A 25,543-nucleotide genomic window follows, 5' to 3' on the forward strand; every position below is an offset into this window, starting at 1 on the left:
GGGAGGAGAAGAGAGTAAGGAAGACACAGAATCTGAAGCAGGCTCCAGGCTCTGAGCTGTCAGCATAGAGCCCGACGCAGGGCCCGAACCCATGAATTGTGAGATCATGACCTGAGCTGAAGTCTACACTTAATGGAATGAGCCACCCAGGTCCCCCAGATGGATTGTTTTGAATTCACAAAGAGCCATCAATTATGATGAATCCATGGGACACTGTGAAACAATCTCTCTGTAAAAGTAAATACTCTCTGATTGATTTCTAATTTTTATGTTTTAATTATGATTTTGAATGAAGGTTTTACTTAAAAAATTATGAATATTATGGAATTTTTTTCATTTTTTTTTCTTAATGCTGAGACCATTTAAATATTCCATACCTGTCTTCTTGGAATGAGGAGCATGTAGTTTACATAGTAAGCTAGAAATTGTTTACATTCTTTATATCACAAGCTATATATTCTTTTCTGTTCTCTTTACTGTGTTCACTTAAGTATATTTTTGACTAGAAAAGACTTGTTTAAGCTTTAATTCTAATCATCATGGTTATTGGTTCTCTGGACCACTAGCAGCAGCAGCATCACTTGGGATGGTGAAACGGGCCCAGCCGTCTTGTTGTATAATGAGTTTGCCAGGTGATTCTGATGCACATTCCAGTTTGAGAAGCACGATTTTGTATGTTCCACATACCAAGAGCCTAAGAGGATTTGTGCATTCTTTCACCTAACAAATGCTTCTTGAGTGTTTCCTTCAGGATAGTCCTCTGTGATGGAAATACAGCAGATATCTGCTGTCTTAGATGGTGTCACAGACCTCTGTGTCTCGCTTAACTCAGTGTAAGGGGAGAGTGGACTCCCAAGTTTATAGTATCCTGGGCTTGAGACCAAAGCTTTTATTTTTTCTATTTGTGACTTCTGCAGGACAGGTCATGCATTGCTTGGAAGAGCCGCATCACTTCCTTCATTTGACAGTTATAAGGGCCTGGCCTGTTCCAGGAGCTGTGTTGGATCTTTGGGCTACAGAGATGAAAGACAGTGCCCTGCCTCCAAAGGTCCTAAACCTTAACACTGTTTACTGTCTATATCTATTAATTTGCCTCCCTTCATCCTTTTAAATTTTTTTTTTCAACGTTTATTTATTTTTGGGACAGAGAGAGACAGAGCATGAACGGGGGAGGGGCAGAGAGAGAGGGAGACACAGAATCGGAAACAGGCTCCAGGCTCCGAGCCATCAGCCCAGAGCCTGACGCCGGGCTCGAACTCACGGACCACGAGATCGTGACCTGGCTGAAGTCGGACGCTTAACCGACTGCGCCACCCAGGCGTCCCCCTTCATCCTTTTAAACCACTAATGTGTTGGCATGGAGAGATTTTACTTGTGCAAATTTATCATTTGGAATATAGAGACCCATGTTCCTAATAGTCCTACAGAGCCCTATCTAATCCAGAGTGTGTTCTATCACTGCAACTCAGAGAGAACCTCAGTTTGTAAAAAGGGGAGGATGATTATAACCCACTTTGCAGGATGGTTGTGAGATGTAAGTGTATCAGATTCTAGTCCTTAGGCATTAGGAATTGGTGAGGGCCAAGATGTGTGGGCTCATGTTGGGATTGAGGGCTCAGGCTGGAACTTCAGGTTGTGGTTGGAGGGTTTTGATCACTGAAGCCTGCAACTCCCCTCTTTGGTCTGAGCAGACTTTTCTCCTTACCTCTTGGCTCTGGTAAACAGCATTAGTGTCTAGAGTTTCCCCTTTCTTTCCGATTCTAAAGCAAACAGCCAAACATTTCTGAAGGTTGTTTGGCTGTAAGCAACAACAGGAAATAAACAGGTAAAAAGGATTTTCTGTCCCCTCTTGATTTAGGCCTGGACCCTGGGAAGTAAGACAAAGGTGTGTAAAGGTGCTAAGAGTTGGTGTTTGGGCACCAAAGGGCTCTAATAAACTTAATCTGTACTTCAGAAGTTGAGGACCCAGGTGAGAGACTAAGTAGGGGAGGGGAAGAGGAGGAAATACCGAATTGTAGGGGTGCAATGGCAAGGGTATTGAGGACTATGCAGATGGAGCAAGGGAGCCTGGCTGATCTGGCCTTTAAGAAGGGTGGAAGGCTAGAACCCCTTTGCTTGTTAGAAAAGGTTGGCATTTAAGAAAGTGGAACTTAAAAGATTGGGGCAAATAATTTAAATTCCTAAGCACCTTGCAGCTTTACAGATGTGCAAATAAATCAAATTCTGTTAATTTGTTTACCTCCCCCACCAGCCCCCTAATTCTCAGGTTCATTGATGGCTGTTTCCCTCACATATGCATGTTAAAAAACAGAACCGCATTCTGGAAAATTATGGTAATGGTGATTGTGGGTAATCTGTAGGTACTTCAAGATTTCAGATGACAGAACGATGTGATTTTTTTTTTAATCCAATGCATTCCCCTTAAACTAATGTTCCTTCTAAGTGTGTATTGCAGATAGCTATATTAGTAGATACGTGTCTTTTCTTCAGAAATAATTTTAAATAACTAATGCCATTCATATCTAACACAGGTATTGTGATCATACAGACCCTTTTATGAAATGGTGCAAGAATATGCATTAACTAGAAAATAAACCTGATACTGAACAGAATGCCGCTGGGAACTCTGGGCCCATCCAGTGCATGCTCCGTAAATTTTTATGTTGTTTATATGGTGTGCTGTGGTTTACAGTCTGGTCTTTGCATTAATTTGCCATTGTCTTTCTCTCAAATATTAATGAAGTGTAGGAATGATTCCATCCCAGACAGACATTTTTAAGGTGAACTTAAAAATAAAGCTTTCCCTTTAAAAAATAATTTTTCTAAGAGACTGAAACTGCTTCATTAGTGATTGCCGGCAAAATCTCCTAATGTCTCCTAAGCTGTTTAAGCTTAGTATTAGAAATTAGGGCTAGAGAATTTAATTAGCCAGCTCAGAGGATGCAGTCTCTTTAATTTAGGATTTCCCTTTGAGAAAATTATGTAGTTGAAGAAGGAATATCATATTTTAGACAAGGTGGTTTTTGAGTTGTTTTGTATTTCTATCTTGGGCTCTTACCGCATCTGTATTACTGATCTAGAAATTGTGCATGATTTGAATTAAAATTTTTTGCAAATTGATAATTGCAACATGGCATGTTAGATTGTATACAGTATTTATTAGAGTTAGGAAAGGTGAAAGTTAGGCTTTTGGAGGCAGTGATTAACTCATCTGTTTTACCAAAGGGCACATAATCAAATATTAGTTACTATGCAATTCGCCAATATAATGAGTTTAGTCAACCAGTGAATACTTTGTTATGAGAGTATTAAATGTTGACACTTTTGCATTTTTAGTCTTAGCTTAAAAAATCCAAAAATACCCTCTCATAACCCTTACCACCCTTTCAGCCATAACATTACATTGCCTTGGTTTCTGCCTTTAATTTCCCCAGGGGTTCTTTTTATTTAGGAAAAGGGTGAAAAATGTATTTGTGTAAGTGCTACACCAGTGCTTCTGTTAAATTCTTTTTCAACAAAGAATATGTTACTTGAGCGCCTCATGCACAGGGTGCATATTTTTCTGAAAAGAATGTACCCCGAAAGAAGTAGTTTTTAGTGTGTATTTATTTCATGTCTCCCAGTTTATTTTAGCTTAGAAATTTTCTAATGCTTTGAGTTTGTAACGATTTTTCAGTTAACTGAGCATGTACATAGGTACATACATACATACCTACATACATGTATATGTACAAATATATATGCACAAAGTAGCCACCCTTTAGAAATTCTTTGTATATTTTATTTTTTTTTCAACGTTTATTTATTTATTTGTTTATTTTTTGGGACAGAGAGAGACAGAGCATGAACGGGGGAGGGGCAGAGAGAGAGGGAGACACAGAATCGGAAACAGGCTCCAGGCTCTGAACTATCAGCCCAGAGCCTGACGCGGGGCTCGAACTCACGGACTGCGAGATCGTGACCTGGCTGAAGTTGGACGCTTAACCGACTGCGCCACCCAGGCGCCCCTAGAAATTCTTTGTATATTTTAAAACCGTTGTCTTCCCAGTCTGGTATCATAGGTCTCCTTGTCCCCTTTAAAAATGAAACAGAAATCTAACCTTAGATATGGAAAATCAGTTTTCAAGGAAAGTTCATTGTAGAATGTTAGTGACAGAGTAAATGTTTGCTTTCTAGAAACTTTCATTAATCCTTGTTAATGTGAGATTAATGTAGAGGTTATGAATATGTGTTCATATGTGAGAAATTTGATGTAGTATAAAATACAAGTGGAAATAATGCCATTTAAAAGATGATTTGGTGAAGAAGATTTATCTTTTCCATTTCTTAGCAGTACATTCTAATAGCAGCTTTTTGTTTTTCTGACCTCATTCTTAAGGAGTCCTTTGCTAATGAGGATTATGCCTGTTGATATTTACTGTTTGAAATTAAACCTGAGAAAAAATAATATATTTATTAAATAACAGTAATAAAGTTATTAACATAAATAGCATGCCTTTATGAAAAAACAACTTTACCCCCCCCCCCCAAATATATTTTCGTGGAAAAGGTGGCATTGTATTACATTTTTGAAAATCTTTGTAATGTCTGTCTTTATTGGAAGAGATCTGGATTTTCCTGTCCCTATCTTCATTTTGTTGTGATAGCACACATCATGTAGCTTCTGGAAAATTAAATGTGTACACTTGAGAGGGAGAGTTTAAAAGGTCAGTAATGCCGAGATGGAATTATGAAAACAATTTTGATCTTGTAGACCCTGTGAAAGGGTCTTAGGGACCCTGGACCACGTTTTGAGGATCACTGCATTTTAACATTTTAGAAATATGTATGACTGCTAAAAAAAAATCTCTTCCCAATTTTCTGGTTTCTCTGTGTACAAAGTAACCATCGATCACAAAATTAACTGTTTATGTGTTGGTAGAACTTAATGGGAAAGGGGAAAGAAAGCTGGTATATAAGCAAAGGACCCTGAAGGGTTTTGGTTTTGTTGTCAAACAGCAGTGATCCCTTTAGTGTCCTCCAACTCATTTACCTCAAACATTCTCAGTGGCCAGGCTTACTTTACAAGACACCTGTCAAGTGAGAACCACCACCCCCCCACCAGATTTCAGTAGCATAGATTAAAAAAAAAATGTTATAGATGAAGGGATTGTATCTACCACCCCTCTCCTGTTTCTCCAGCTGGGAGGGTAGGGAAAGGGAAATAAAATTTAACGAGCACTTTTACTATGTGCCAGGTGCTTTACGTATGTTATTTCATTTAAATTCCCAAAACAACCCTAGATGGTATTTCTAGCCCCATTTTGCAAATAGAGCAAGACTCAGAGAGGTTAAATAACATGTCCAGAGCACTCAGCATTTAAGTGACAGAGTCTGATCCCAATCACAGTGTCTCTATTACTAAAGCCCATACAGCACTGTGCCTTGGTTTGTGCTTTGTTTTTCTTCACTTTCTGCAGGTTGAGAATGTGAATACTAACGTTTTTTGGGGGCTCCCTGATAAAAACATGGTGATGAGGGGCGCCTGGGTGGCGCAGTCGGTTAAGCGTCCGACTTCAGCCAGGTCACGATCTCGCAGTCCGTGAGTTCGAGCCCCGCGTCAGGCTCTGGGCTGATGGCTCAGAGCCTGGAGCCTGTTTCCGATTCTGTGTCTCCCTCTCTCTCTGCCCCTCCCCCGTTCATGCTCTGTCTCTCTCTGTCCCAAAAATAAATAAACGTTGAAAAAAAATTTTTTAAAACATGGTGATGATAAAACAATTTGCCCTGGGAGGTTTGCTCTTATGGGATTAACTATCTTTGACAGATTGTATTTTGTAAAGTCAAATAAATACTTTTATAAGAAAAGGTTTATGTAAGTTTTTTGGTTTTAGTTCTTTGAAAATTAATTGCCCGTGTTTTACTACAGGGTATAGAATTGCCTGCCCCTTTCTTTGTTCTTAGATCTGTCATATAGAACAGTTAGCTATTCCAGAAAGAGAGTTTTTATTTGCTACTCAGTTTGTCATCAAGGTTTGTCAGAACTCCAGAAAGGCAAAGTCCATTCTTAGGAATATTATTTTGTTGCAGGTCACACACTCCCTAAGAGGTAAGATCAGCTTGGGTAGGAGGGAATAAGGGGTGGAGGAAGGATGGCTTATGTAGCTCTCTAGGGATTGCTGAGGGAGTATTCTTAGTTCTCTTGTGGGTGCTCTGGTATGATATAGGACCAACTAACTTAGAGTGTGTTGGAATTTCAAAGGTTTCTCAAATTGGAGATGCCAAAATACATGAGTACACGATCCTGAAGTGAGGCTTGATGGAATTCTTACAAACTGACTCAGTATTGCAGTCTTAAAAAGTACTTATACCAGCTGTCGCGTGTGCATGTGTGCGTGCGTGTGTGTGTGTGTGTGTGTGATTTTCCTGTATTTAAAAGTAAAGCCATTCCCCTTAGTGACATCAACCATCTCAACCTAAAAGTAAGGGGCGGGGGACCCCCTCCCCAAACAAATAAGCCTCAGAGTATTTAATAGCTGTCACAAAGCTGGTCACATTAGAGGTGCAGCTGACCCGAGGGCAAATAATTTTCTTTGAAAAGGCTAGCAGTATAGGAGAGGAGTCCTTGTGATAGCTGATAGTGGAGGAAAGTAACAAAAAGCCCGCTGAAAAAATGCTGCCACCTGCAGTCGGCTGTTACAAAGAATGTTGCCCCACTCACTTGGTAGCACCAATAGTCAGCTGATTAGGGTGGCAGGGGAGAACTTAGAACATTTAGAAATATTTCTAAGAAAAATGTTTGGAATTTTTAAAGGAGTTGGGGGTACTTGAAAGATAATCTAGAATTGCTTAGAAAATGAACATTATTAAACACCTTAATCTTTGATGATATCAGATTAATGAAGTGTTACTCTGTAAGACATATGTATGTTTATGTGCGCTTTCATATATCTCTTGAATTAGATTGTTTTGGAGGCCACAATATTATATGGTTTGCTTTTTAAAAGACTTTGTGAGAATAGTAAATATTTGTTGTAATGAAATTGAATAATAGATGAGTTTTTCCTTCGGCATAATTTAATGATCGCAGCATTCATTCAATACACTTTACTTCCTTCTGACTTGTGCAGCCTTTGCAAAAAATTGTTTGAGGGGTTCATCACTTTTCTTAATAAGGGCCTCTTCTTTGGTAGTTAAATCATTCTCTTTTGAAGTACCTGTTATGTTATACCCTTACAGATTAAGTAGTGACTAGTCCAACTCTTAGATCCTCAATTATCTTGACTTTTCCTATGATTGGAAAAGTTGTCCAATATCACTGTCATGGAGAGACAAAGATGTTGACTTGATGGACAAGGAGAGCTATGGTGCTGTGAAGCTGGGAGAGATCAATTTTATAAATGGTCAGTTTATGTTAACTATTTTCCCATAGTGATAACCGGTTTCTTTGTATATAACATGTCTGTGAAGGTAGAAAACATTGAGATCTCTTGCACTGAACGTACAGAATATACTTCAGGACTTTCAGAATTATCTCTTATCCATTGGGTTTTTTTCTATCTTAATCTGTGCCTGTCTTGTGGATTTTTAATTACTGTAGGCTTATCGTGCATCTGGTATATAGTAAGGTAAGTTTGTCCTTACTATTCTTCACTTTTGAAGTTCTCTGGGTGTTTACTTTTTCTGTGACTTTTTCCTCATGGGAAAATACATTAAATTAAAAAAAAATAGAAGTATATCTACTATGTATCTTTTCTTTAATTGTAGTATTCAAAAAAACTTCTTGACCAAAAGAGGTAAAGGAGACTGGAATATTCATTCTGAAACAGGGATAATATAATCTCTTTGTAAGAAAAACGAAGATTATCATATTACAGTTCTCTAAATTTCTTACCATGAAATTTAGTAGTAACTTGTTTTTAGGGATTGCTCTTTTTAAATTAACTTGGTAAAACTTATTACCACACTTTTCTCTTTCCTTCTATGTTACTAAATATGAATTATTAGGATGAAATTGTATTACTCTGAAAGATTTCTTCTAAACTGAATAGTGAGTAGTATTTCTTCCAGCTCTCTGGCCTGATGATCATCCCTTGGGGGAGACAGTAAGTAGGGTTCAAGTGCCCCATATGTGAATTCTATGCATTATCTAGTTGTCATTCTCATGTTATATGTCTGTCATCCCTCTCAGATTTCCCAAATGGTAAAGATCTTTCTTTTTGGGAATGAAGACAGTGTCCTGCTTGATGAGTTTTATTCAAGTAGCATAGATAGTGGAAGGCTGAAAGAAAGTCAAAACCTTCATTCTGGATCTTATGTTTCTGTCAAGTACTCAAAATCTTGAGGTAAATTGGTGTCCTGAAAGTTCCCAAAATTATCTCCTTAAGGTTTAGCCCTTACCTCTGAATGTGGTTCTGAGAGAAGGAAGGTGGAACTGAATGGATGTGCCAAAAAGAAATTTGGGGTTAACTTTCCACATACTGATATTTCCACATATGGATAGTGAGAGGAGGTTTTGTCCCCTGGCCAAATAGGCCAGGACCGACTGATGTCAGTGTGGTGGGAGGCAGTTTTCAGTTGGCTGTATGGTTTTCCTAGAGCAATCCAAGGGGGAGTCGTGTGTGTGTGGGGTGAGCGTCTCCTCTCTGGACCATTGTAAGCAGCCACCAAATGACCTCTTGGTCAGGGAGGGTGTGAAGGATTTGTGTGTAGTTCTAAGTTTAAGCTGTAAAGACCCTTTCCCCTTGGTGATTCTGTGTGCCTGTGTGTTTGTGTATGTAAGCATGTTTAATAACCTTACTTCTGTACCAGCTCATTGTGAGCTACTTAGACTGCGGTATATATGAGGTTTGGTGGGCTTTGAAGTTATACCAATAGGCATTGCTCATAGACATTGCTGTATTGGGGCATATGTTAGGCACGGATTATTAAATTAAAAAAATTATCTGGTCACAGTCACCTGGGTGGCTCAGGCAGTTAAGCGTCCGACTTCGGCTCAGGTCATGATCTCATGGTTTGTGAGTTCGAGCCCTGCCCTGCATCAGGCTTTGCACTGCTGGTGTGGAGCCTGTCTGGGATTCTTTCTCCTTCTGTCTGCCCCTCCTGCACTCTCTCTCTTTCTCTCAAGATAAATAAACTTAAAAAAAACCTTAAAGAAAATTTATCTGATCAGTGTCTGTGAACGACCTGCCCCAGAGTTGCATTGTTGGTTAGAAGATGTTAGTGGCTGCCTAGAATAAAGGAGGGAAGGGAGGAATTTGTTGAGCACAAAGCCAAGCTGGCCTTGTTTTGTTTTTTTGTGTCTTTAAAGGAAGAAAACCACTGATCTGGGGATTTGTGTCAGGTATACCACAGGTTCAGAGATGAGTGATTATGGCTTGTTAGTGCGATCTAACAACTTCCTATAGGTGTGATGGTGGTATACTGCAATACATATTTTCATATAGATGTGTAAAATACTTTAGCATGTCTGTCAAATACCATTGCTTTTTTCCCTATAAAGTGTGGAGAACGGGAGGCGGGAGGATGTTTGCGTGGTCTGAATGTTTTTACTTGAAAATAAAAACTGTCAATATTTTTTTCTCACTGCCGTCAAGTACTGCCCATTGCAAAGAATTAGAAATACTTCATAGCATCTGAATGCAGCAGCTAACCTCTCTCCTCCCTTTCTATCACATAGGTTTCCACTTGAGTGGCACAGTGACAGAACCTGCAATACAATCGGAGCCAGAAACTGTTTGCAACGTGGCCATCAGCTTTGATCGTTGCAAGATTACCTCAGTGACCTGCAGCTGTGGAAACAAGGACATATTTTATTGTGCTCATGTTGTGGCACTGTCTTTATACCGCATCCGCAAGCCAGATCAGGTCAAACTGCATCTTCCCATTTCAGAGACTCTCTTTCAAATGAATAGAGACCAACTACAAAAGTTTGTACAGTATTTGATCACAGTGCACCACACAGAAGTTTTGCCAACTGCTCAGAAATTAGCAGATGAAATTCTTTCCCAGAATTCAGAAATCAACCAAGTTCATGGTGAGTATAGACATTCATTCTGTAAGATGTCTTTTCTGTATTCTTTTTCATTTATAAATTCCTTTCTTCTGCATAAAAATGAATTAAATGTGAATTTAGGTCTTCAGCATTATTCTTAGTAGCCAAGAGAGATTTAAAAATTTTTTTATTATTAAAGTATTGTTGACAGAGGTTTTTAAGTTTAGTTTTGTATCCTGAAACATTTGTTTCGAAGTGTTTTGTGCATTCTATTAGATAGCAAACCTTTTGTGCCCAGAAAAATTTCTCAGTTGTTAAAGGTTGACTCCTATGCTTTTACATTTGGTAAAATTTCATCAAATGTTAGATATTGGTTGTGGAAAACACAAGACTTATTTAATTCACCTTTGTCAGCTTTTATCAGTAAATTAACTTGGACGTACTCTGAATTTTCTTCCCCCATTTTCTTTTAAGATTTATTTTCCAAGAAAGGACATTTCTGACAGGATGCCTCATATTAAGAAAATTAAATTATTCTTAGAAAAATATTACAACTGGGCTGCCTGGGTGGCTCAGTCGGTTGAGCAGCTCAGGCCATGATGTTGCAGTTCGTGGGTTTGAGCCCCGCATCAGGCTCACTGCTATCAGCACAGAGCCTGCTTTGGATCCTCTGTTGTCGCCGCCCCCTACCCCCCGCCCCTCTCCTACTTGTGCTCTTTAAAAAATAAATATTTTAAAAAAACATATTACAACTTGTTCAGAGAGAATTTAGGATATGATTATCACTGTGTAAGAAATCTCAAAAATGGTTTCTTATAAACACATTTATCAGGTGTTTATTTTGTGATTGCAGATATGTTGACTTACAAGAATGTATGTGCAACCTGTCAGAAATACACCCACAACCTATTTCATGGAGTACATTAAAACAGGATAAATAATATGGCTAAGTTATAGGTTGTTATGCTTTAAAAACATTTAGACGTAATTTTAAAAATATTTAAAAATATGTTGAGGAATGTAACACAGTCTTGACTAGGCAACTCTGGGGCCTAACATTTTTGCATTTCTTTAGTTATATTGATTTGAGATACAGGACTCAATCTATTCTTTTAGGTTTCTAAAAAGTCCTTAATTGCTATAGTGAATGTAAATATTTAAGGAAAGGAAGTTTAATATTTATTTCTTGAAAACTTTTAAAATTGTGAGGTAAAACATGTAGGAAAGTGCATAAAATATGAATATGTAGTTTTAATAAAGTGAACCAACAACACAGGTCCCAGAAATAGACTGCTGTCAGCACTTGAGAGGGTTCCATATGTCCCCTTTCTGTCACAAGCTCCTTTCTCTTCCCCATGGTAACTAACCACTGCCTGGTTTTTATGGTAATCACACCTTGGTGGTTTGTGTTTTGTTGTTGACATCATTAAACACTAGTTGAGTTTTATCTGACTTCTTTCATTGGAATCATGTTTGTAAGATTAATGCATACTGTTTCATGTACCTGTAGTTCATTAATTTTCATTGCTCTCGAGCAGCACTGTCCAAGAGAAATATAATGTGAGCCACTTGTATGGTTTAAAATATTGTAATAGCCTATTTAAAAAGGAACAAGTAAAATTAATTTTAAAAGTGATTAATCTCAATATTCATAAATATCAAGTCAACACAAAGCTGATACATTTTACCCTTTTTTTTCGTATTTCAGTCTTTGAAATCTGGTGTCTGTTTTATACTTACGGCATACCTTAAACCCCCCGTAGTCACAGTGCTACAAGTGCTTAATAGCCACGTGTGGCTAGTGGTTCCCTTATTTACTGGACAGCACAACTCTAGAATAGTCTAGCTCTGAGAACATCACCGTTTGTCCATTCCACTGTTGATCGATCTTGTTTTGAATAGAGCTGCTGTGAACATTCGTTTACAAGTCCCCTAGTGCTATAAGATACTTTGAAAATGGTTTTTATGTCAGAGGGACACCCCCATAGCCATACTTCTTCTAGTAGTCCCCATATTAGGTTCAGTTTTATTAGAGAGGTATCACAAGGTGTGTAAAGCATTTTACTTGGTAGAGCCTGCCCTTGTTAAATACAATATTGTAAACAACTGTGGCACTGAAGTACCTTTGACCCACCAAAGGACATGCACTCAAGGACTCGTTCAGGTAGGCTTCTTCTTTGTCATACTACCTCCCTCAATCTTACTGCTTTGTGAAAATTCAGGCTAGGTAACAATCATCTCAGATTTCTCAGGAGCCTATCCACGGCTTTTTTATTAAATTGTTCAGTGGAGGCAGAAGAATAGGATATACCATTTCTTCAAACTTGTATGTGTTCTTCAAACTTTTATTTCCTCCCCCCGCCCCCCGAATTTATATAATCCATTAGGGTTACTTTGTTCTCTGAGTTTTAGTTTAACCATAGGTCCACATCAACAATCATTTGTTCTGCATGGGTCTTCCTTGTTTTGAAGAATAGCAGCCCCCAAAGTTTCTTGTCTAAAAGCTTTGAAAATTCATTTTTATGTTCAAATAGTAAGACTAATGAATTAATGTAATGCAGAGCTGGGTGCAAGAAAGTGTTCCTATGATATTTATATTTCTTTCAGAATTTCTAAAATAAGAAGAAAAAGTTTTCCAAGGAAATAGCAAGGGCAGAATGCAGATTAGCTTTAGGCTTAGTGTGGTTTTCAAATAACTTGTATGAGAACAGCTTAACTAGAGCAGTGAACTTGAGCAGTTTATCCCACCAGTTTCTTCTTCACTTAATTTATCATCAGATTTGCTCCCAGCCTGGAAATGGGCCAGTTACATGAGCTGCCTTCTTGCCTTCTATCCTTGTATGATACATGGTAAAGAGAAGACAGGTAGGAAGCAGGCCATGACTTTAAGTGACAAAAGGGGAACCCTGGAGAGTGTTATTTTAACTGTTAGATCGATGCCTTATTAGAGAGTGGGATTAAAAATATTTTGCAGTATTTGACCACATGATTTCACCTGCCTCCAAACATCTGTACATAAAGCATTCTCCAAACCATTAAAGCAGTGCTTTTTTTGTATGGTCTTTTGGGTGTAGTTTTTCTTTGAGTAGAAAGATGTCTTAAACACAAATATTGATAGAGTTAATTTTTCTTTAAGGAAAAGCATCACTTTTACTTGGCCAGATAATAGAGTTGGGATACGATTTAGTTTCAGTTATCTTAATAGTTATCTTAAAGACAAGTTTGGCTTCCAAATCCTTTTTAGAAGAAAGTCATAATTTAAGGAAATAACAAACTATGTTCGTAACAGGTTATTCATTTTTCTTAAGAACTTATTTATCCTAATGTTGCTTAAAATTCTATTAGTTGCTTTTCCTTATTATAGTTGACCCTTGAACAACATGGATTTGAACTGCACAGATCCATTTATACCTGTATTTTTCCCGTAAATATATGTATAGCACTATAAGCGTATTTTCTATTACAATTTTCTTAACATTTTATGTTCTCTGGCATATTTATAGTAAGGATACAGTATATAATACACATATAAAATACATGTTGATTGACTTTACCTTATTGGTAAGGCTTCTGAAAGTCAGTGGTAGGCTATTAGTAGTTACCTTTTTGTGTAGTCAGACGTTATACATGGATTTTCCACTGTTTGGGGGGTTGACCCTCCAACCCTTGCATTGTTCAAGGGTCACTGTATTTTGGAATATTTTCTTTCTGCAAGAATTTTATCCTGAGGAGTTAAAAGCTTTCTCAAGATGATTTCAGGCATATTATTCCTAACAATTTCCTTTTTAACTTGATATTGCATATTTATAATTGCAGTAGTTTCTAGATGAAGAAGCTGAAGAGAATGTGTTAGTACATCCAAGCTCACAGACTGAGCAAAGGTACTTGGAATATAGACTTAGTTATTGTAATAGTTCATTCCTTGTCAGATTTTTTTTTCATTTCTTTGTGTTTTCATAACACTCCCCCCCCACACACACATAATTTTGATTAGATTATAAAACTAACTACTGTATGCTAAATAGTGGCTGTAAGATAGTGATGTTAATGGCCCTCCAAGGAGATTTCCCATTATATCCTGCATTTTTTTTTTCAGCAAAATTGTTTGCTTTCATTTTTTTATTCTAATAAAACTTTCCAGCTTCCACATTCTTAAAAAAGATGCTGGTGTCTTCACTAAGTACTTTTCTAAATTTACTGATTTCCAAGTGCTAGTCCTCTCTCTTACTTAACTCAGCCTTTTTTGGTCCTTTACGTTTTGTATTAAAGGAGGTGTATTACATAGATTGGTAAATCGTGGTGTAGAGACAGAACATCAGACTTAAAATCTGAAGGCTTAGAGTCCAGTATTGTCTCTATTATGTATGCATTACTTGAGTAACCTTGGGTGAAGCTCATTTTTTTCTCATTTACAGTGGTCATGCTCTTCTCTAACAGCATTGGAAGAATTTTAATAAGAAATACACGTATAATAATAATAATAGAAATATTACTGAGTTTACCTCATGTTCAGTGTATCCAGAAGTTCTCACAGAAGAGGGTAGAAACCAATTGGGAGGGGGTGGGGGGTGAATGATATCACAGTTGGAGGTCATCTTACTTTACTCTGACTTTCTGTCATGTATTTCTTTTCCTTCTACTTTCTCCCTTGTGCACTTTGTCCACCCCCCCCCCCCCCCCCCCCATGAGCTAGCCTGTAGTGGGCACACTACAGCAAAGAAAGACAGACTAAGCGGAAGCTGGTATTGGTCTTGGCTGGGAGCAGAGTGTGTATGTGTGTGTGTGTGGGGGGTCATTTCAGTGGCCCTTTCACTCCTAGAGCCTGGGCCATCCCAAAAGTAGGGTAGACTCCTCCCTGATATCGCTGTCATGTGCCCAGAGATACCATTTCAGTCAGCTAGAAGCAGAAGGAATATATTCACATGTTAGATGCACTTGACACATGACATCCAAGATCTCTTCCACCTCTGATTCTGTGGTATTTCTACATAGACACAGGAAGCACCTGGTATCATACTGAAAAGGTGCACCTCCTGTGGTTCTACTCAAGTGTGCACTTACGTGTTGTTCTTTGATGAGACATTTGAATTTGTTTGAGCCTGGTTCAAATAAAACCAACATCATAAATTCCATTCATGCCTGCCAGTCCTGCTTAACTTAGCCTCCAAATGCCTCTGTGTCCCAGCCATCTTATATATCAGTCCATTCAGCCTCTCTTAGATATTCCAAAGAGACAAGCAGACCTACTCAGCAATCCTGTGTTCACTGTGTAGCTTTTAGTTGATTGTAAACTCCATCAGGTCCGAAACTATGATCTGTGTGTGTATCTTGGTGGCCTCCCTAAGGGCAGTACTTAAGAAGCAGTAGGCACTCGGAATTTGTTAAATAAAAAGTAACACTGTCATTTTTCGTTCTGTTTTGTTCTTAGCAGGAACTTGGAGATTTATTTTTGTACACATACGTGTTCCAAATCTAGCAGTGAGCGACAGTCGGAGTTGTTTGATGGAGGCCTTATGTCATATCTTTCTTCCTTTTGTTCCCCTGTGGATGGTCATGTTCATTGTAATCGGGCTTGCATTAGCAACCAGTTTTTACAAGTATCCTAGGGAGATAATTTGGTTATTACAAGCATATTCTTTCTTTCGTAGAACACTCAGGCATTGACATTTGGTGAAACAAAGGTATGATCTACTGGTGATTAATACAATTTGCAAATATTCTGTAGGAGAGAATTGAATTTGCTGTCCTAAAGTGCAGCAGTGTGAAAGTTAGAGAAATTTTAAAACAATTTAAAAAAAGTATGTTGGAAAAATATATAGTAATATAGAACTGTGTGAAGATAAAAAGACAAATCCGGATTGGCTCCTTCATCAACCAGCTCCTTCCTTAGTGTCTCCAACAGTTCCCTTATCCCTGAAGGCAACTACTGCTGACGGTGTGGTTTGTATTCTTTGAGACAGCTTTCTTTGTGCACACACATATGTGGTTTTTAAAAAACAATTAAAAATATTTTTCTCCCTTTTGCTTTTTTCTCTTAATATATGGTGTATATCTTATGTTAGTACAGACGTGTCTATTACTGTTTTTAATGCTGTGTAGTATTCCATATTATGGATACATTTAACTACTAACTTACTGAATAATTTTGAAGTTGCTTTTGTTTTGTTTTTGTACTGTGTGCAGTACCACTTCAACCATCGTGTGTGTGTACATGTGTGAATTTGTGCAAATATTTTTGTTTTTTGTTTTTAAGTTTATTTATTTTGAGAGAGAGAGAGCACATGAGCAGGGAAGGGGCAGAGAGAGAGGGTGAGAGAGAGAGGATCCCAAGCAGGCTCTGCACTGTTAGCTCAGAGCCTGACATGGGGCTTGAGATCATGACCTGAGGCAAAAATCAAGAGTCCTTCTGAGCCACCCAGGAGCCCCTGTGCAAGTATTTTTGAATAACAGATCCTTAGTAGTAGAAATGCCAGAACAAGTGGTACATGCATTTTTTAGTAAGTACGGCTACATTTCCCTCAAAGAATCACTGGGTTTATTTAAAAAAATTTTTTTTTAAATGTTTATTTATTTTTGAGAGACAGAGACAGAGCACAAGTAGGGGAAGGGCAGAAAGAGAATGAGACACAGAATACAAAGCAGGTTCCAGGCTCTGAGCTGTCAGCACAGAGCTCAATGCAGGGCTCAAACTCACAAACCATGAGATCATGACCTGAGAGCCAAAGTCGGACGCCTAACCAACTGAGCTACCCAGGTGCCCCTCACTAGGTTTATTTTTAAGTTTTGACTAAAACTAGATGTTTCTCTAATAAGATTTAAATTTTTTTTTTTTTTACAAAATTGATGGAATGTATGACCATGTATGTATGACTATCTTCATATGAAAAAGCATTTCACTTCAGCAAAAGAACTAATCTTAGAACTTCTGTGTCTTCATTTGGAGGAATCACATCTCTAGCCCTTGAGGAATTTGCTAGGGTAATACAGAAACAGCCAAGTTACTTTTAGCCCAGTACCCTTCATTTTTTGTCTTTTCACCTCCAAATCTTGCCTTCCCTTATACCATATAGTCATCTCTGACACTGTCTTCACTCTCATGCTTTTCAAAGGATAGCTACCAGCTGTGATCAGTTTCCTCGCTAGTCCTCTGTCCTTGACCTGACCCTAAGTCTGTCCATGTTGGCTCTATGAGCTTCTTGTGCCCTCCTCCCCCACAAATGGGGTTTTCACTTTTTCTGAGACTCTGCAGAGTGTTGATGATCTTAGAAGTTAGCCTATGTTTCCTTTGCTCTCCAGCTCTGTTACTGCGGATAGCAACTGAAATCTCTTCAGACCTCAGTTTTCTTATTTGTAAGACATGGACAATGAAGAGTTACCTGTTTTATAAGGTCAGGAGGGTTAAAGGAGTAAACTTGAATTACTGTTATCACTGTCATGGTGATGACTCAGTTGACATGAGTCTTCAGAGCAGTGAGAGTTGAGGAAAATATTTGTGAGCTGTTTTTTAAACAACGTCATTTAAATAATCTGAGCAAACCATTCTCGAAGCTTGCAAACATAGTAGATTTCTTTTAATAAATCTGAAGAGTTAGGTAATGTAAAGTCAAGACTTCCTGAGAACTTTGCATTTAAATATTTATATTTGTGTACCAAGTAATACATTTTTAGCTAAGTTGCAGAAAGTGACCTACCTGTTATGCACACTATGTTTACATTCTGCATTTTTAAATGAGCCTGGAGAGTGTACAAATACTGTATTGCTTTTTCACCCATATAAGACACATGCTTATTTCTGTACATGAATAAACATATTATTGAGCTTCTGAAGGAAATTAAGTGATAATAAGAGATGAGTAATAAAGTCAGATGAGAGGAAAGTAACAGAGGAAGATCTATAAACCCTGACAGGCCTTTCTATGTGAGTTCCCTGAGCTATATGGTGATTGCAGTACTACTTATTCTCTTCTTTCGCATTTAACTGAAGGGAAGGTGGCTTGCTGAGGGTGCCCAGCCTGGCATATGCCAGGGCTCCCTCTGTCATTAGCCTCCCGAGATAAAGACCATGGGCCGAACTCTAACAGCTTCTGGAGCTGACCTTTGAGAATAGAAGGTGAGGAAGGATCTGGCTTTTGAAGCCATCACAATTGTAGGTTGAAAGGAAGGCATTGCCACTACTTTGAAATGAGGATTTAAGGAATAATAAAATTTGAATCTTTTTTCAAGTGTGTTTTTATTCAGTGCATGTTATTTTTCAGCAATCTTCTGATTCTTGTTTTTTCTAAAGAAAGAATTTTTTTTGGAGTCTGAATCACTAAAGTTTGCTGCTTTGCCTTTTCCCTTGCGGTGCCAGTGGTTGATGTCAGGATTTTGCCTTCAGCTTGTAAGACAGGTGTACCGGTGCTTTTTTAAGTCGCAGACTTAATGTTGCCTAGCTTTAGCAGCGGGCACTGAAATTTTAGGAGGTGACATTTTTCTAGGTGCCCTAAAAGAGGCTGAATTAATCACCTCTACAGTGTAGACATCTGTTGCCTACATTCTGCCTTTATAGATTAAATTTAACAATTTTAACCAAAAAACCCTCTCTTCTGCATAAATATAAATAGTTAAGGCATTATTTAGACTACTGTATTATTAAAGTTAGGTCACAGTTAAGGTGAAGAGGTAAAGTAAAGCTTTTCATTTCCTTTTTGTTTGAATTGTTTTCCAGCAGATTAAGCCAAGAAAAGAAAGCATTAAGTTCCCTATTAGAACCCAAAGCTGTGAATAATTCCACATACCAAACATAGCATAAGCCAGTTGTGAATGTGTCTCAGTTTCTCAGTTTAAAATTTACAGAATGGTTTGCTGCCGCTTACTGCTTAAAAGCAACTGTTTCCTTGACATGAGACAGATATTTCGTTTGGTGTGTCTTAAATATGCTTCATTCAATACACTGGAGAGGTGTCTGTTTGATGCTTCTGAACCCTGAATACTTTTCAGTATGAAGACCCACAAAGTGCCAACATGTTTAACATTGTCTCCAAATATAGAATAGTTCCCCTACCCTGCTGGCAAACATTCTGAGTCAGTAGTTCTGAAGTGTGGTGCCTAGGTATCTATTTTTTCCACAGGGTGCCTCAGGAATCTTGATAGACTCTTAATTTTGAGAACTGCCCGGATAAGGGGGTTTTGATCCTGAGATAAACCAAATCAGGTATCAGACAGGGAAAGCCAAGGACATGGACCAAGTGCCCCTCCATGTTCATGAATTCTCTTTTTGCTCTCTTGCTATGGTATTACATAACTAACATAAGAGGGTAAATCAAATTCACACATCTCTAGCTGGGAATGAGAGACAATTAAACTGCTTGACTTTTTTCACTAGATAATTTCACTTTCCCTGAAGGCTTGAAACTTTGAAGAATTAAGCTTTGGTAATAAAGATTAATTATATAGTTGTAAACTTATAGTGTTCGTAATTATAAATATAAATAAGGGTAAAAAAATATGATAGGTTTTAAAACCTTTTAATGGACCATTTAATTTACATACACAGATTCTGGTTCCTGCCCAACTGGGGGACTATGTAATAGCAAATGTATAAATACATGAATAATGTTTTTCTTTGCATACCTTTCTCAAAGCTAAACACTGAGAGGTTTTCTTTGTTGGTAGATAGCCACTAACAAGTAGAAATAAATTTTGCAAGTCTACATTTTATACAAGGCTTAGGCAACACTTTAATACTTGTAATCAAGACATATTAGGATTTAAATAGTTAAGCATTAAAGTTTACTAAATGAATCTGTTCTTTTAAGGAGGTTATTATTGTAGACATTTAATTTCCTGGTCTGTAATGTATAGTATTACATATTCCTAAAGTGTTGAGTTGTGTTTAGAGTAAATTTATGTTTTATTTACCAACTGGTTGTGTTTACTTGCATTCTTATTACCAACTGAAGATGTTTTCTATGCAGTCACATGAAAAGATTTCTAATTCTTATCACCTAGTTAATTTTTTATTCCTCCATTATACAGTATTAGGTTTGAGGAAGTAGGAGGCTTGAGGGTACATAGTTTTTCCAAGCTGTGCCTGGAACTGAAGTCTTCCGAGGTCTGATCTAGGATTAGGTCTTCTCGGCTCGTGTGTAGACGTTATTAGATAGATTATTTGCAGTAAAATTTTATCTGGGCCATTTTGCCTCTGCAGTGTCTCCCCCTTCCCCCACACTCTTTAAGAAATACGTTAATTCTAACACTAGCTTACCAAACCTAACCTGCTTTTCCTGCCCTCAACATGAAAACTGAAAAACCCTCAGTTTTGTTAAAAACTTGAGAAACATTATTCATATATTTATACATTTTCTTTTAGATGTCTTCCCAGCTAGTCAAGAATATCTGTGTGTAAATTAAATATCCCATTAAAGTAACATAACAAATTATCATATTTTTAAAAATACGAGTGTTTTAAAACATATTGAATTTTAAGGAAAAATTCATTGTTATAATTCAAGTCAAATAAACATGATTTCTGGAATATTCTTTGTAACATTTTTCTCTTTTAGTATGAAAAAAATAAGAGTTGAGTATATCCTGAAGTTCTTGTAGAGTGTCTGAATGTTGACCCCTTTGCCACTTTAGGCCAATAAGACTGGGTTTTTTTCCTCTAAACCACATTGAAATCTACTTAAAATATTTAGAAATTTATGTGGTATATAGAAAAGCCAAGTCTCAACATGGCTCTGACCCAAGCAGTGAAGGGTAGCATGCCTTCTACTACACCAGGATGGTCAGTCCCCATCTCAGTCCTTTAGGGACAGGATTCCTTGTAGGTCTTGGTCTTCAGTGCCCAATAGAGAACAACTGAAAAGTGAGGAGTACTGGAGGAAGTAACCACTGTGAGGATAGAAATTGACTTTCTTTAGTTCAGCTCATCAGAAGGAACAAAGAGTAGATAATCAGTAGCTTGTCAGAATTTTCCCTAAAAAGAGGTTAAAGAAGGATGTGTCAGATTGCCCAGGAGGGTTTTAGCAAGATACTGGAGAAAGCTTAAATATGAAAGTTGACATCCTATCATTGAGTTGTTGGGCAAGTCTCTTCTGGTGTATTTAAAGAATCTATAGGGGCGCCTGGGTGACTCAGTCTATTAAAGACATGACTCTTGATTTTGACTCAGGTCATGATCTCATGGTTCATGGGATTGAGCCCTGTGTGAGTCTCTTTGCTGTCAGTGGAGCCTGCTTGAGATTCTCTTTCCCTCTCTGTCTCTGCCTGTTCCCTACTCACTTGGGCATGCATGCATTCTCTGTTAAAAAAATAAACTTAAAAAAAGATGAATCTATAGTTGTCGTTGTGCATTTGTATTTGTGTGTGTCTCTTTCTCTAGAATCAAGGAGTTGGGCTGGATTAGGGGCTCTCGGTCCCTGTGGGATACAGATGTAGCCCCATTAGTTAACTCTTCACAGAACTGTGTGTCCTTAGATCTTCCTGTGAAAGAGAGAAATGTGTTAATAAGTGCTTGTGAACATCCCAGTATCTTTCCTTAGATTTGTGTTTGATTTAGGGCTGACAATGCCTGTCTTGATGTCGTCAGGGTTCAACTTTAGCTCCAAGGTTCTGGGATGTATTCTTCAGAAGGGGAGAGAACCAGGAGACTGTGGATTTGGCACTGTGGCTCTGGACAAGTCCTAATCACTGTGAACTTGTTTCTGCTTCTGTAGAATAGGGATCATGATCTTAACTCACCTCTAGGGGACGTTGTAAGGCAAAAATGAGATAAATGTGAAAATGCTTTAGCGGTTCTTCTTTGATAGGAATCTTTCTCTTAGGGGAGGAATGTACACATGTCTTTCTCCTCCCTCCTTCTCCCCCGTTCCAGTACTTGACTGCCTGATAGAGGCAAAAACTGGTTAAGTGTCAGGAAGCAGTGGTGAGCAGGGCAGCTACCATCCTTGCTCTCTGGAGCTTAAATATCTACTACATACCAAGTCCTCCTTGGTACAACTTTCTCTGCCTTACTTCTGGAAGAACCAGTCTCTCCAGCTCTTCCTTCTAGGCCACTCATTCCCGTTGCCATCCTCACTCATTTTCTTTCCCAGTCTTTAAACATTGGCCTTCCTTGGGGCCCTATCTTAGATACTCTTCCTATCTGTAGAGTCTCCTGTAAAATATCCAGTCCCCTACTTGAAATCATTTCTCCTCTTCTTGGCTATCTCAGAGGTACTTAAAATTCACCCTATCTGAAACAGAACTCATGACCTAATAAACACTGCCCTCCCACCCCATAACCTGGTCCTGCTCTGATCTGTGTGTCATTGAGTTGTCCATCATCCAGTTGTGTAACCCAGAAACCTTGTCTTTCCTAACTCCCTGATCTTACAAATCTCACATACCCACTTCTTTACCACTTCTTTGCTTTTATGTCTTGAATTCCTGTCAGATTCTACATTTCTGTTCTCACTCTTGTTTTTCAAGCTACCATCATCATCCTTTGTACAGACCATGAAAACATCATCCTCACTGTTCTCTTATGTATTTTTGCTTCCTAGTCCGTCCTCCACACTTGAGAGATATTTTTTAGGTACCTAAATATATTCACATAGTTCTCAAATTTTAAAAATATGAAAAGGTGCAGGGAAGAGCTTTCTTCCCTCGTGTACCTAGGTTACCCATTCTTTTTTTTTTTTTTTTTTTAATTTTTTTTTTAATGTTTGTTTATTTTTGAGACAGAGAGAGACAGAGCATGAGCAGGGAAGGGGCAGAGAGAGAGGGAGACACAGAATGTGAAGCAGGCTCCAGGCTCTGAGCTGTCAGCACAGAGCCCGACGCGGGCCTGGAGCTCACGAACTGTGAGATCGTGACCTGAGCTGAAGTCGGACGCTTAACCGACTGAGCCACCCAGGCGCCCCCTAGGTTACCCATTCTATGCATGTGGAAGGAAATGCTAAGTTTTAGGCTTTTCCTAAAACTTCATTATTTACATAAAGTTTTTTTTTTTAATGTACACTTTTCTTCAGCTTGTTTTATTTTTTCATTCAACAGCATATCTTGGATATTTTTCCATTGTAGTACATAGAGATTCTCCACATTCATTTTTGTGGCTGAATATGTTCCATCGTAGGAATGTTGAAATTGATGCACATTAGAGCAAAACATCTTTACGATCTAGAGTATTTCATTCTTGTCCTTTGGATGACCTTGTCAGGAATTTGTCTTTATTACACTTAGGGAAGAGAAATCTAAACTCACTTGCCTGGGCTCTCAAGGTCTAGCCCTTCTTCTCTGGGTTGTCATGTATTTGTCTTTTCCTCATCCTCTACTTTTGGATTGTATGAACATAGACTAGCTTTTGTCTCATCTGTGTTCTGTGTTCCTTCCCACCTGAGACTTCTGCTTAAGCTCTTAGTCTCACATGCAGACCCATTCCTTCCTTTTCCTGTTTTCTAGTTAACCTCTAATCTACGTAAGGGAAATTTCAACTCAGTTTCCATTTCCTTAAGGTGTGCTTACCCTGGTGATCCATGGCTAAGTCAGAGCTTTCTGATACCGTCTTCTGGCATTTGGTTGCTTCCTTTGAACAGTTATTATCATTTATTATTGTGTATTTATATGTGTGATTATTAGGTTGATATTTATCTCACTTAAAATAGTATTTCTCAAATAGTGGGTTGCAACCCGTTTTGGGTTATGAAATCAGTTTTAAAAATTATGATAAGCCCTTTTCAAAAAAAGAAATAGAGAATATCAGAGCCTTTCACTTTAAAGGTCTTTTTTCCATCATGCTTTTGCTTTAGATTAATAGATGTGATCACATAAACACCTGGATATACAAATATATTGGGCATGATGTTAATTGTTATTGTTGGTCTTAGTCAAAAATATTTTATGGTAAATTATATGACGATAGCAGTTCTATTTTTATACACAATTTCATCCCCAAATCTAGCAGAGGACATTCAGTAAATATGTTGTCTCAATGAATAAATAAATGAATGCGCACCTTTTCGGGGAGATTCACAGACTCATCCTTCCTCTTAGGAACTAATGAACCCTGGTTCTAAGCAGATGTTAGTGTTTGTTTCCTTGGCCAATTCATTTTGCATTATTAGATTATTAGAAGAAAAGGAAAGGAATGTGAAACCAGACTTTTAATGTATTTTTTACGGGTTGATAAGGAGATTAAACACTATTGATGAAAAGTTTTTAGATTTAAATTTTTTATATTACTTATACATCTTAGGCCTTAAATACCATTTTACTTTTTGAATAAATAATGAAACTTAATTTTTACCTGCCTAAATATCTGGATAATGTTTGAGTTTCTAAGGTAGTCTTCTTGGAGGGCTTATTATATAGCTCTTACCTTTTGTGTGTGCTTCAGCAATAAAATATTTATGCAGTTCGGCAAGGTGATACTACAACCTGGTTTAGTACAACAGCTGCACTGCCTGTTCCCATGTGGCTTGATTTCCCTTTTTAATCTTCAGTTTTTGTGCAACTAAAGAGTATGTCAGCATGTAGTTTATACAGCAGCAGATAACAGTGAAAGCTTCTTGAATTAACATAGTAAAGAGAAATACTCTGCTCAGTTTACTTGGTTTCACATTTTTCTCATGTCTTTGAAAACTTTCCTAACATGTTCTACACAGTAGAGCTTTATCAACAATCATGTATTTTACAATAAGACCTTTTTGTGACTTTTTAATTCTTTAGACGTGTAAACTCATCTGCAAAGGTTTAGTTTCTGATCTTTAAAAAGAAAATATCTCAGTTCTACAGTAATCTGCATTATAGCTTAGCACAAATCAACAAAGACCTGGAAATGAGAGAATGATTTTCATATTTATTTTCAGTCATAAATTTGTATGTATAATTGAAATTGAGATTGGCTTAAAAAGTGTGTAGGCAAAAAGTACAGAATCTTAATTCTTCTCAAATTTATTATCAGAGCCCTTTAGCACAGAGTTTTTATCTAGCATATGTGTTATTTTTTCTTTCTATTTCTAGGTGCTCCTGATCCAACAGCAGGTGCTAGTATAGATGATGAAAACTGCTGGCACTTAGATGAAGAGCAGGTTCAAGAACAGGTTAAACTGTTCCTTTCCCAGGGCGGGTACCACGGATCAGGGAAGCAGCTTAATTTGCTCTTTGCAAAGGTATGATTTTTTTTAAAAGAAATATTCTAAATATATACATATATAGAAAGTATCTATATATGATTATGTGTACACTAGAATAAAGGCTTTTTAAATTATTTTTTTGAAGAATAGAGTCTGAGTTAACCAACCAATTAGAAACTATTATGTTGTAATGCATTAATTTACTTAGGTGTCCGTAGACAAGATGTGGAGCATTTTTGTTTCTCTCAGTTCCCATTACTAAAATGGTAACAGTTTATACAATTTTGAAAAACCTTTCAGTACTCAAAAGTAAATAGCTTAATATTATTAAAAATGCTATCTTTTCACATTTTTTACTTTTTCTAGTTAATGTTCTCAAGTAGAGCATAACTTTGAATACAGTCCCTATAATGTGCTTTGTATATTTAAGGGTTTTTTTTGAGGTTCCGAAGTATCTCCTGTTCTAATCCATATT

At 37.6% G+C, this 25,543-nt stretch overlaps 1 protein-coding gene across 2 annotated transcripts in view; it reads left to right on the forward strand.

Annotated features, from left to right (window-relative positions):
• Nucleotides 1-25,543, forward strand: part of ZSWIM6 (zinc finger SWIM-type containing 6) — a 203,128-nt gene that overhangs the window by 119,483 nt on the left and 58,102 nt on the right. Inside the window, exons 1-3 of one of the 2 annotated variants that reach the window (XM_047858443.1) lie at nt 163-237; nt 9,656-10,012; nt 24,956-25,104. In XM_047858443.1, coding sequence (XP_047714399.1) covers nt 195-237; nt 9,656-10,012; nt 24,956-25,104 — 549 coding nt within the window. In that variant the 5' untranslated portion in view covers nt 163-194. Of the gene's footprint in view, nt 1-162; nt 238-9,655; nt 10,013-24,955; nt 25,105-25,543 lie in introns of those variants that run through there. The other variant, XM_047858433.1, reaches the window with a different exon arrangement.

The sequence above is a fragment of the Prionailurus viverrinus genome, chromosome A1 (genome assembly GCF_022837055.1).
Source record: "Prionailurus viverrinus isolate Anna chromosome A1, UM_Priviv_1.0, whole genome shotgun sequence".
In the NCBI taxonomy this organism is placed as follows: Eukaryota; Metazoa; Chordata; class Mammalia; order Carnivora; family Felidae; genus Prionailurus; species Prionailurus viverrinus.